At 45.2% G+C, this 13,248-nt stretch overlaps 1 protein-coding gene across 1 annotated transcript; it reads right to left on the bottom strand.

Moving 5' to 3' along the window:
* Window positions 1-3,240: 3,240 nt before the first annotated feature.
* On the bottom strand, window positions 3,241-10,753 carry eef1e1 (eukaryotic translation elongation factor 1 epsilon 1). Its single transcript, XM_056434539.1, has 4 exons — window positions 10,652-10,753; window positions 9,748-9,945; window positions 6,466-6,561; window positions 3,241-4,911 (listed from the first exon to the last, which is right to left on the bottom strand). The coding sequence occupies exons 1-4, from the start codon at window positions 10,733-10,735 to the stop codon at window positions 4,768-4,770; spliced, it is 522 nt and encodes a 173-aa protein (XP_056290514.1). The 5' UTR covers window positions 10,736-10,753; the 3' UTR covers window positions 3,241-4,767.
* Between the last annotated feature and the right edge of the window lie 2,495 nt (window positions 10,754-13,248).

The following is a 13,248-nucleotide window of genomic DNA, read 5'->3' as shown; positions in this document are numbered from 1 at the left end:
AGGCCTATGAGATAGGGGCTATAAAATCCAAAAGTTAAGGCAGAATTATGTGTTATTATGTTTACATTATGCAATTTACTTTGTGGGGAGGTCCATCTTTTATGGGACTGCTACCCGCTCTTTTCATTTAACATGTCTCATGTTATTTTCATTACCATCTAACCTCGTCCCATGTGGGAAGCATCCCATGCTGGCGTTCCCACATGGGATCTATGTACCCGGCGTAGCTCCTACTTGTTGTGGAAGTATGTTTTTGATTTTTGACGCTTCAGATCAACAACTTCACGACATCTGGCACGCATGAAGTGATCATTTCTGCCTCTGCTGTCTCTTCCGAGTACGTCTGACCTGTGCTTTCGTTTGGTTGGCTGACGGTCCGTGTTTCCTCGACCCCAGCAGGCTTATTTTTGTCACTGCATTTTCTCTTTTTATATCTCCTTCACTATGGCTATACACTCATCTATTTACATGAACGTCAGAAGTATAACGGGACTTTAATACTGCTCTTTCTGCATCACCAATTTATCAATCAATGTTTTTTACACTACCCCACATGTTTAGATTATGATAACACAAATTGCATCAGGAATAAAGGAACATTGTGGATAATTTTAAGATCAATTGTAATGAAGCTTTCTTTTTGCTCACACTTTATGGAAGATATTCTGCACTGGATATATAAAATATTAGTGTTTGGGATATTTTTTTGAACTTTACTGTAACAGCATGTTGAGATGAAACAAACAACCCCACCCACCCCCACCTTTGTGTCGGGAGCGGCATCCATTGCTCATACGCTCATGTAATTGAAATCGACAATCAGATGCCATCTTTATAGGCGCATGGTACAAGTGTCACAAAGTGGAAAGCGTGGCCGATAAGTCCTGTCAGAAGAGCTCACGGGCCCTCACCGCCACGCGGCGTTGATTGTTCCCCCGAATCAGTCATCGAGAGAGGGGGAGGCCGGATCCTAGAAGATGTCACGACCGATGCGCTTCCCTCCCCCTGATGTTGTTAATAAGAATTAATGAAGGGTGGCGGTGGTGGTGGCGGCGCGGCGGTTTCTTCGTGGGGTAGGTGTGCTGGGGGTTGGCTCTCGACTGCAGTTCTAAAACTCAAGGTGACAAAGGTGTTGGGAGGCGGTGAGGAGGTGCCGTGGGTGAAGGCTGAACACTTGACTCGCTTGAAACCAGTGGCGCCAAATGCTTGAGGCGCATCCTGCAGCGGTGTATGATCCAGTGATGTGCGGTGTCACCAGAGGCTCTCTCAATTATTCAATTAGATTATTTTACGGCTTTTTAAAGCTTTTATTTGAAAGTTGAGGCGGTGACGGGGGACACACGAGGGCTCGGCTGAACCTAAATCCCGCTGTGCGATAACTGCGATCTTAAAGTTGAATTCATGTCACGGTGTACCGGACTGCTTTCATGAAACATTGGTCGCAATCTGCAAACTGTATGAAATCGATTTCAACGCTGCGTTGTACCACCGTTTGGGTTTAACAACCAAAGCTTTCACTGCGTTTCTCACGCATGTTATGACTCCAAGTCATCCTCCCCACGGGGCTGTCGACGGGCTCCCACTTTCTTCAACAATTGGTTCCCCTCTTTGTTGAATAACGTTGTTGTCGTTATTGACAGCGAATGCTCCCAGTACTATTTCATAACACCTCTTCCTTTAGACTTACATTTTAAATGATTATTATAACATCATATCATGATCTTGTTGTGTAGCATGGACCAAGGGGTTAGTTGACCTACTGATGCAGTCCAGCAAACAGAGCCTCTCTGGTAGAGAAGTATCATCCTGCCCATTTTGTCATGTCCGATTATTAATCCTCTATGATAAGGATTGTGCATGTTGCCGGGCCTGTTCCTGTTCGTCAATACTCTGTCAAATACTATTGTCATGTTAAACTTTTCGGTCACAATAAAAAAGTGTTTAGTGGCCTTCAAAGCCTTAACAACTCTGGAGGGTCTTTCTGAAGTCTGTATTCAACCATAAAGACTCTATGGACACTTGGCACATCACCCTTTTCAGTTCTGTTGAACCTGCAATCCGGTTCGCTAAATCCTCCAACGTGTAATATTCCTAAAGCGTTCGATCCGTGTGAGAGCGAGGCGTCGGCACCACTTCCTGCCACAGCTCTGCGGTGAGAGATGAAGCCGTCAGCAGATACTCATGATCATCACACCTTTTGATCTTCCCCATCACTGGTGAGGGGGGAGGTCAAAGGTCAGTGCGCTGCCTTGGGGCTTGACACAGTTGGTAAAATGGGCAGGTCTTGAGTGTATCATTTTAGGGCCACCCCTGAGGAGGGCTGCTCCTCTCGCCTTCAGAGGTCGGTGGGAAGGTCGCCTCTAATTGGTGCCTGTGTCCCGGCTACCTGCTGCGGCCCCGTGTGGCTTGGACTGCTCTCCGGTTTGATCAGGAAGGATCCTGACGATGTGAGACCGTACCACCAGAGCATTATGACATTCTGCCAACAATCAGCACAGAGCCACACACACACACACACACAAATTCAAAAGGGAAAAAAGCAACTTTTAGGAAGGGATGCTCAGCTGTGACCTTTAATCAGTATATGTTAGTGCAGGTTAATTGCTATCACATTGTTCAGTCTACTTTAACTTTCTTTTCATGTTTTTTTTAATCCTCCTTTACCCTTGTGTTGCCTTCGGGTCAATTTGACCCGATTCAATGTTTCACCCTCCTGTCGCCTTCGGGTCAATATGACCCGATTCAATGTTTAACCCTCCTGTTACCTTTATATTTACTAACATATTTTACCCCTGAGGTCAATATGACCCCAGCTATTAAAATCTCCAGAAAATTATTAGAATTAATATTGTTTTCCAAGTTTAAGTGTGAGGTACTTTATGTTTGTTTGTTGACTCCCGAAAGAACACCGACATTAAACATTGAATCGGGTCAAAATGACCCGAAGGCAACACAAGGGTTAAGTACCCCTCAGAATGATCAGCTCGCTGATGCTGCACTTTGGAAACGGCGTTGCCACCCAATGTTAACATAACGGGGCGGACAATGGCTTCTTTAACGGAGGGCCCGGCTAGTCACAATGGGCTCGCTCAGATGACTGCGAGCTGTTTTTATCCGTCCCATCTTCACATGCCGACACACAGCAAACAGCCTGAACAGAACCGCACTGAACTCTCCTCTTCTGGCTGGTGGATGGAAAAACATATTCTTGAACTATTTGAAAGATACACTGATAACATCTGCAGAGGTCAGGGGTCGTGCGCTGCACATCTTTTAGATTTATTGGCAGAGGATGGACATCATGAGATCAAAACAAAGAAGCTACAACTGCTCCTGTTTGGATGGAGGAAATAAATAAAAAAACGTGTCTGAAAGCATGTTAAGAGGAGACGGGAACAACGGAAACTTAAACGCAAACACAAAAGCACCCATTGTTATGAGCTGGAGACTAGATCAAAGATTTGGTTGTCCAGGTTTCTTTTATTTTTTAAATATGATTTCATTTCCTCATTATCATCAGCTTCATAATGCTAATTTACAGGATCTGCCTGTTAATGGTGCTAATAGCAAACATCCAGCCAGCAGCGGTAAGGCGTTCGGAGGCTCGGATCATTGGTCACGTCACAAAAAGATCCCTCGGCCTCTGGGTGCTCTTTTCTCTCTCTCTCTCTCAAGCAGCCCTGTGGGAGCGCGAGGGTTGAAATGACACACAGTGGCTGACTGTCGCCCAGGGGCCGGGGGTCTGGCCTCGGCTGGCTGGATCTGTGTGGCAGCTGGTGAGCCCGCTGCCCTCTCTCTGGCCCGCAGCATCAACAGTGGTGGCAGTGGGACTGATTGGAGCCTCACTCTGATCTCTGGGGCCAACGCTCAACTGCTCACTGCTGCCCACACGACTGGTGGTGGTGAGGAAGTAGATGTAATCACAAACACACAAACACAAACGCGGGTGTCCAGTAAAATGTCTGGGAGTTGCATGTAGAAAAACATAAAATCCTAAGAAAACAAACAAGCGCTCATGCCAGGGATGAGAGCTCATCAGGGCAGGAGGACTGTGGTCATGCTGCTGAGCCGCTGACCGCATGTCCTTGGCTGAGCTGCTGCTGAACATGCTGCTGCCTCTAAAGACATCATGCACCGCCAGTTAAGTCGCATCTCTGAAGGCTTCTTTTTATACTTGTTATCGCATGTTCGTCGCTCAAATTAGACAAAATAAATCACCATTCAACCGCCACATATATAAATAGAAACAAGCTAGCAGCAGTTTCCTGCCGCCCGGACAGCCTTCCCTTTGAACGCAACCAAGAAAACATTCCGACTTCCAAGTCAACAGGAAAGTCACAATAACCAACAGAAAGCAGAAAAGAGCAACTTCACTGTCTCACATGTCTGCTCCCACAATACGAAACAAGGGTCAAGAAACCACGTCGCTTATGAAAAGTGTTGAATGAGTTAAAGCCAGCAGCCAATGGGACTGGATTATTATTATTTTTTAAAGGAACATGAACATTGATTTAATTAGTTAGCAAACCTTTAATAGAGCTTCATTACCGCCTGCACTAAAACTGTTAGATTCTCTTTTTGCTCTTGACTGATTTTCCTGGTTAAAAACATATCGCAGCCGGCAGAGTTAAGACACGTCACCGGGTCAACGGGGAAAAGGCAGGATTCATGCCATGAGCAGCGTGATGACGATGACGCGACACAGGTCCGGTCCAGAGGACAGATGAGATTGTGACGAGGTTCGGGGTCAGAGGCGGCGGTCAGGTCTCAGTGGTGCTTGCTGGTGTAAATTGTGTTCCTGAGCACGACTACGGGAGGAAGGGGGTGCCGGATGCCCGGGTAGTGCTGAATGTGGTCGAACCATCGGCTCACGTTCCCATACTGCTCCTTCTCCTGGACGGCCAGGTCCGCCTGAGAGAGAGAGGAGAGGTTCATCTGATTACAGGAAGAGAAACAGCCGCCACCATATGGACAGCAGCACATCCACTCGCACCGCAGTGGAGGGCCTCCTGCTTTGATATCTTACGGGACTAAATGTCCCATCCCGTCAGCGTCGCCAGGCTAGAATGTGATTAGATTTGGAACCAGTGCAAACTTTGTTGATTTCATGGTTAAATAAAAATAAAATGTCTCTTGCTGTTAAATGAAATTACTTTTATTTAGTTCTGACTCCTCTGACATTGCATCTTCGTTCCTGGTAAATGCTGAATACCTTCTCAAAGCAAAGCGATCACATCTCATGACCACGCGATACACCTGCGGGTCACGAGTTCACACTGTTTCATTTTACAGGGTCACAAGCGAGTTTGCATCAAACACATTTCCCTGAGATTTGTCAATGCAGGTGGCAATCTACAACCTAATAGAGACCAGTAAGGGGAAGACATCAGGATGTCATTGGATTAAAATCTTGGATGTGTGCCTTTTCATTATCTCATTAGCCGGAATGTGGAAATTCGGCACACAGACAACCAGCCAGCCTCAAACCAGTCTCATCAGTCAGGTTTAACGTCCGTGTCATGTTGTTCTCCATGAATTGAACATCAGGACAAGCTGTGGTTTAGGGTTGGGCTGGCTGACCCTTGACCCCGAGGTTAAAAACCACACTGATTGCGAACTAAAGTGACGCTCTTCAGCCTGGTGGCGGGGGCCAATCTTCCATCTCCGCCACAACGGGTGACATCTCTCATGTGATCTCTCCCTCCCTCCATCTCGTTCCGTCTTCCCCGTTTCTGAACCCGCTTCCCATCAATACTGGAAGGCATAACAAACTTCCCTGTCCCTGGTCTGAGGCTAAAGACATCACTTTGTGCCACATCGCTTTAGTTCTCTGAAGAGAAGCGAGAATGTGTTTATAACCCGTGTGTTCATCGCCAACTGGTTGTTGATGCCCTTTGGCCACATGACTGGTCTAATTGTGTGTTACGCACCGTGACAAATTGCTTATTAAACTTGTGGTATGATTGAAGTGCACGCTGATGGGGACGGAGATGGATGGATGAAAGGATGGATGGAGTCCTTGGAAAATGGTGGTGAGAATGGTTCAGAGATAACAAACCAGTCACATGCAGCCGTGAATGTGCAATCAAAACACAACTTTGGAGAACTTCCATTCCAAGTTTACTGTCTTTATTTTTTTGTGTCAGTCACAATTAGTTACATAAAGCTTCAAATATGACCTAGTAGGGCACCTAAATGAGCCACAGTTAAATCAGAATACTCCAAAATAGATGTTTAATGGCAGGATAAAAAAAACTAATTGGTTATTGGGTTCAAATGTATTTTTTCTTCTTTCTTTTTAAAGTCACAAGCCACGCATCAACACCGATCCTCATCCAAATCTCTTTTCACAAACTTGCATCACTTGAAACTCAGCCGACGGTTCAGCGACACATTATGGTTCAAGTAAAAATAAGCACTTGGGAATCTGAATGGCGCGGAGGTGAGGACAGAAAGGTGACTTACGATGAGCGGATGGATTCCATAGAACACAAAAGTGTCAGCTAAGGTGAACCGGTTGCCAGCCATGTAGACCTTGTCCTGCAGGTAGAGGTGGAGCTCCTTCGAGAAAAATGAAGAAAATACGATCAATTTATGCTGCATTGCCACATGTAAACATGAAACTATGAACTATGAAAACACACTTGGCTTCACATGACAGAATGATACACGACTTGGGGAACACATTGTATTCATATGAATATAGAGCTAAAGAGGCTTTAGGAGACGCTGTGTTGCTGTTGGTCTCGTTTGGCGCCTCATTAAACGCCGTCGTGGATTTATTGTACGAGCCGACTCTTTTGTACAGCTCTGTAAAATCAGACTTTAATGTTACTCCTGTATTCTTCAGAAAACGTGACTCTGTTGACGGACACGGCACACCTAAAGGGTGGTATGGATGACTGCAGGTTTGTTACCTTCGCATTGAAAATGCAGAAGGTTATGTTTTGATCGTCGTGTATTTATTTATTTGTATGTGTGTTATTCGCATAACTCAAAAAGTATTAAACCGAATCGCATGAAATTTGGTGGGATGATTGGTTATTATCCGGGGACCATTTGATTAGATTTTGGGATCGATCGGGTCAAAGGTCAAAGTCATGAAAAGGTCAAAATCTTTTTACCATGGCGCGGTCAATTTTTATCCAATTGGCATGCAACTAATGCCAAAATGTTCATAATTCAATGCCCAATCTTGTCATATACGACATGTCATAATGATCACAATATCCGGTATCAAGTTACGTCAATTTACAGTTCCCCACACTCATGCCAAGTACCAAAAAAGTGGCTGCGGCGAAGGTATGCGCTCTACCGAGTGCCCGTTCTAGTTCACCTATATATCGGTGTGTGCGTGCGCCTCTGCTCGCTGTGCGGGTAAGAATATGTAACCCGAGGGAGTTTCGCGTCTCTCCCCACGACTGGCGACTTAGCACAGATGCCGCCGCCACGTGACGACAAGTCTCGCTCGCAGATCTAATGAAGCCGGCCCTAAACTCGGGCACCACGATGTGTGCGCTTCTCAGTCCGTGTCTGTGTGTGCAAAGTCGTGCATGGAAGTGCTGGTCCCAGGGGAAGGGACCGTCTTTAGCACGTGTACATGTTGCGACGGGAACACGCCACGCGCAGAGAGCGTCTCGGGGGCAAATGGAGTTATTGTGCGGCAAGAGTGGGTGATGCCAAACAAGGCATGAAGACGGCAGACTTCCTCCCCTTCCACTATCGGATCCTTGCTCCTCTGAGCCTGCAGCCATGGAGCTGAAGCCCAGTCGAGCAGCAGGCAGCGCTCTCCTGCCCCGCCCCCACCCAGCACACACGGAGCTTCAAACCTGGGGACCTCTCGACCTGCCCCCACCCACACTGTGCAAACTCCTATTAGTGCATTTGGATTTAAACAATGCCAGCGAGGTTCGTGACAGAATTCAGATAAAGTACGACCCTAAATCTACAGAGTTGGGGGAAAACACTTTGAGAAATTCAAGCCAATACGATTTTTTTTAAAATAATTTGTTTTTTGGATTGTTTTTTTTCACCCTTTGGGGAGGTCATGTACAGGCCAGAAACCGCAGCTGTTCCCTTTTTTTAGCTAATAAATAGCGAAGATATGTTTACATTACTATTGCAATTCCTTGTATGTCTTCGGGGGCCATTTCTTTCGGGAGTAGTTTTCTATATCTTCTATGGTGGCTGCTTTTCTACACGGACTTGATCCAGATACGGTGACCTCACGGTGGATTTACAGTTCCAACACAACTTTCCGGTGGCCGTTCAGGAATCCATTACTCTTGATCTATCAGAACTTTCAGAATTAACAGCCAATCGACTTGTGCCTCCTGCACCTCGAGCTAATCACTCTACATCCAGACTGTTTGCTGTCCTGGCTCCTCAGTGGTGGAATGAGCTCCCCACTGACATCAGGACAGCAGAAAGTCTCTACATCTTCCGCCGGAGACTGAAAACACACCTTTTCCGACTATATCTGGATTAAAACACAGATTTGCACTTCAGGGGCACTTAAATAGCACTTATTGTGGTACTTTAGTAGTTCGACTATGTTGAGGAAATGTTACTTCCTGTATTCTTGTTGTTCTTAGTTTGTACTCTAGGTTGAAATGCACTTATTGTAAGTCGCTTTGGATAAAAGCGTCTGCTAAATGACATGTAATGTAATGTAATTAAATTCTTGATGAAAATCTCATATTGAATGAATTATGTTTTCTATATCTTTCACATAGGTGGTAGAAACAATTGCATGAGTCATGAGGGAGAAATCAAGCCTACAGTGTCATACATGTAGTTCAAGATATTGGTGGTCTCCTTCGACTTAAGAAAAGTGGGAACTGGCCCATCATTGCTTTTATGTTCGAGCATAACAAAAGTTTTATGAAGCAACTCCTGTGGCGGCAGGAAGTCACTCAGTACTAGCCTGAATGGCTTAAGGTGGGGTGATGGACATTCCCCTATATTCAGCTATCATTGTGTCCAAATTGGCCTTCATTTTTTCATCATAACATCACATGAGTGACAAGATGTTCACTTCAGAAACACGCCTCAACTTGAAAAACTATGAGTTTCTTATTTGCATCCTGGGGTGAGAAAGTTTAAGAGGTCTTCCAGTTGACAGTCGTTTTTTCACCCTTCTGTTTTTGTACATCTCCGGATATTTTAATGGGAGATGACTCGGACAGGGGGCCACCGGGCAGGCACCAGAACTGAGCTGCTCAGGGCAACTTCCTTCTGTAAGTGGCACCATTACAATATTTAAGAGTCCTGTCCAGATAACATGCTGCCGCACAGCGCGACTCCCCAGACGTGTGTCCCGCTGAGATGTGCGCCGACACACAAACAGACAAACAAAGCGCACATTTTCATGCTGACATGACAGCGCCAAGAGGCGCCCAGCGTCCGGCAGACCAGTGGCTGCCTGTCCATTTCACGCCGACTGGCGTCAGGCACATTAAGGCATTTGTCTCTGCCGTGTGGGGGCCATGTCACTGAAGGGCCATACATCAGTCTGTATTCCTGTCACTTGCACTTTAACGAGACGCACAGTGGCCTAGCTGGTGGACAGAGAGAGAGAGAGAGAGAGAGAAAGAGAGAGAAACTGAGATGCCGTGGCGCCTCTCAAAGGTAAAGAGAATTATTAAATGTTTTCTTCTTCTTACAACCGATTCCACAGATGTGGTACAACAGCTATTTGGAAGATGAAAATATTCCGACGACTTCCTTCGATATCCGCTTCGCTACCTTCAGGATGGTCTTGCTGTCTTCCTTCGTGCAGCCATCCAGCTTCGTGACTCTGTACTCCAGCCACTGCTGCACCACAGCCCTGCTTTCGGCGGAGTCTCCCAGCAGCTCCGGGCGCTTGGCCTCTTTCACCAGGTGACAGGCGACCGTCACCAAGCCGACCACGGGAGGACCATTGGTATTCTGTAGCACAGGGACCTGCATGGAGATATGAGAGGGGGGGGGGGCAGTCATTTAGACATCAGCTGTTCCTGTATTTTGCTTACATTTAGCTTAAGCTCCAAAGACAGCAACCATGCTCCCTTGGTATCTTTACATATTCATGAACACACCCGTTTGGCTCCAAGAGAGTGTTTAAGAATACATGTGATCATCAACATCTCATTTGAGAAAATAAATAAATTAAATGAGGCTACGAATTTACGTTAATATCCAGATGAGTTCTTCACGTGGTTATTTAAAAAAACATTATTGTTTGCAACAGTTGCATCCAGATGAGGCTGTGTGTGGAGTAACGCGGACTTGACTCCTCTCCGCCATCTTTCAGTCATCAACACGGTTCAATACACAGCGTGACGTCACACTCCTCCCTCACTTTCCTTCTATGACGGGCATGCGCACAGCGTGGGGCTGCTTCCATTGTGCCGAGGAGTGGAACCGGGACAACCGGCATTACAATGTTGCTGCATCGGCCTCACCGATGAAAAAGATCACTGACAATAAACTGATAACACACGGGTGATTTGCCACGAGCATGCCCGTATTTACAACACACATGACTCGCGTGTTAGCATTATCTAGCTAGCTGCGGTGTCCTATTTACAAGAGTGTCCGAGCTTCCTATGCAATAACACAGCGTTGTAAAGGTTGAGGTGGAGTCCGCAAAGAGGTATGCTCATGTCACCTTGTTGTCCCCCTGTGTACTGTACTTGTTCGGCTTTTTCAGTCCTAAATATCTCTCCAGCGACGATAGTTCCCGTAAAGCCATGTTCCTGCCTGTCGGAGGGGCGACGCAGTGTGCCTGTGACCCGATTGGTCAGGAGTCTCAACTCCCGCCCACTATAGTGTGACTGACTGGGGAGTTAACCAATGAAACAAAGCTTGCAAGTCTGTCCAGTACGTTGAGTCAGTGAATGAGCCGTCATCAAATATAACATAAAATAAAAAATTGAAATTACAAGAAAGAAAAAAAAATGTAAACAACTAAAATAAAAATAGTAGGCAAATTAGAACAGGAGCCATTTGAATCTGAAATGTATCAATCTTAAGGAAATACACCTCTTTCCTATATATATATATATATATATTGTATTTATATATATATATATAAATACAAATATATACTTTACAAAGAAGACATTTACTTGAGGTCATCTGACTGTCGTTATTTTATCTGATGTGATTTTTGAGAATGTTTGACTACATACTGAACTACTTCATTTAATTCAATAACATACACACCCTATCAGTACAGTATGCTGTAATTGGATATATTCCGGCATTACGTAGGTGGGCTAACCTCTAAAATCCAAACCTCCCTAACAGTGTGGGATGATCTGATCAAAAATGAGTGTAACGCAATGCTGCCTCTTCATCGTAACATGCCTTTTTCGCAGAACTTCTCCATAAGAGTTTGCGGTTGAATGGAATACAAATGACAGTGGGAGGTCTGGAGTCTCAGTCAGAAGTCCTGCAGCAAAGTGTCCCTGTCTGTCTGTATATCTGTATGTCTGCTGTCTGTCTGTTTGCCTGCCTGCCTGTATGTCTGTATATCTGTATGTCTGCTGTCTGTCTCTGGAGTATTTCCTGGCTGTGACATTGTGTGTTTCCTGTCTGTTTGCATTTTCACATTGCTTTTACAATTTCTCCATCATGAAATGTCACCTGTCAGTCAACATTGGGCTTATTAAGTACTGTTCAAGTGAGTGTGTGAGTGTGTGTGTGTGTGTGTGTGTGTGTGTGTGTGTGTGTGTGTGTATGTGTATGTGTATGTGTATGATACCATGGAGTGAGACAGCTGGGCTGAGGTGTCACACCACAAGCTCACCTGAATGACAAGGCTCGAGGTCAGCCAACACAGCAACACGACTCAGATTAATATTTTTCCCCTGGAGTTGTGTTGAAGTTATCCAAACCGCAATGAAATATATAAAAAACAGGCTATGGGAGGCAAAGGCTCAGGAGTCTAAACTGAAGCCCACTGTGGCGTTTTCATGTCAAATTGTCTTCTGCAAATAAAGCTTGTTGGTGGCCAACAGCAATTTCCATGTGGTTTTTTAACTTCTCTATCTTTTCCACTTTAAAGGGTAATCCTTTTTCACAACGAGGAGGGCAAAGATGAAAACAATGTCCATATTCCACATCATGGTATTGAAATTACCTTCAATTACCTGTCATGATATTGTTCTGTTCAGCTTGTAATTACAAGACGGCCACTGACAATATAAATAGTTTCTCTGTCTTTTACCCAACTGTCATCATCATGTGGCCAGTATTAATGTTTAAAATATAAAATGCTGCATTACATTGCTTCGACAACACAATGGACCTGTGGTGCTGTCATTGTTTATAGGCTGGCATACCTCTGCACAACAGCATATCTAATAAATCAGGTCAATTGTGAAAAACAAGCTCACTCTGTATTAAAATATATGAAGATAACTATGAATACCTGGCTCACAATCTAGTCCTGCACTGCAGTGTAATGTTGAGTCTCAAAGGGCTCTTGCTTCACATATGAGTATCAGTTGTGCTTCATATGAACCATTTCCCCCCATGAATCCACATCTTTCCCTTTCACCATGTGTGCTTAATATAAAAGAACAGATGATATTTTTAAACCCAATTTGTTCAGAAAAAGCTGTCCCTGGAAACCGATTAATTATAAGAATGAGTACACGGACTACCACAAATGATTAGATGCCATGAAACAAGGTACGGCTAATTTCTGTATTTTTTATTTATATTTAATCTAACCTTACATTTTTGCTGCTTGTTTATAGGCTGCAGCACGTCATACACTTTCACCATAGTGGGGCTTCCATAAATGAATGCCTGCAGCGTTAAAGTGTGTCTTCTTTAACTAAATGCCTCCAAGCTGCCACATCCTGTCTGTACTCAGGCGGGATGAGGACAACGATCCCCAGTGCCCAGGACTAACTGGAGCCTGTGGGAGTTTTCTCATAGCGATTGTGATACACAATCTGGGGTCACATTAGTAAGGAAATCTACAATGGGGGTCACCGATAGTGCCGTGGGGCTTCCCAAGGCAGGCATAGCCATAAACTCAGCCTCAGTCCTGGTAGATATATCCCCCTCCGCCCAGTCTGTAACTTACAATATGCCGTTACGCTGATTTGTCTAGCTGGGATGTCGGGCCACAGCCCCGCCTGTCTCCTCTGTTACCTTTCATGACCTGTGAGAGCTTTCTGACTGAATACTGTATTTTAACCACACAGATGCTCGCAGAAGGAGAGGGGAGGGATCGGTTGTGAGTAGTCG

This window comes from Pseudoliparis swirei, chromosome 16 (genome assembly GCF_029220125.1).
Source record: "Pseudoliparis swirei isolate HS2019 ecotype Mariana Trench chromosome 16, NWPU_hadal_v1, whole genome shotgun sequence".
NCBI classification, from domain to species: domain Eukaryota; kingdom Metazoa; phylum Chordata; class Actinopteri; order Perciformes; family Liparidae; genus Pseudoliparis; species Pseudoliparis swirei.
The sequence above is the reverse complement of the archived record's forward strand: the minus strand, read 5'-3'. Positions and strand labels throughout refer to the sequence as shown.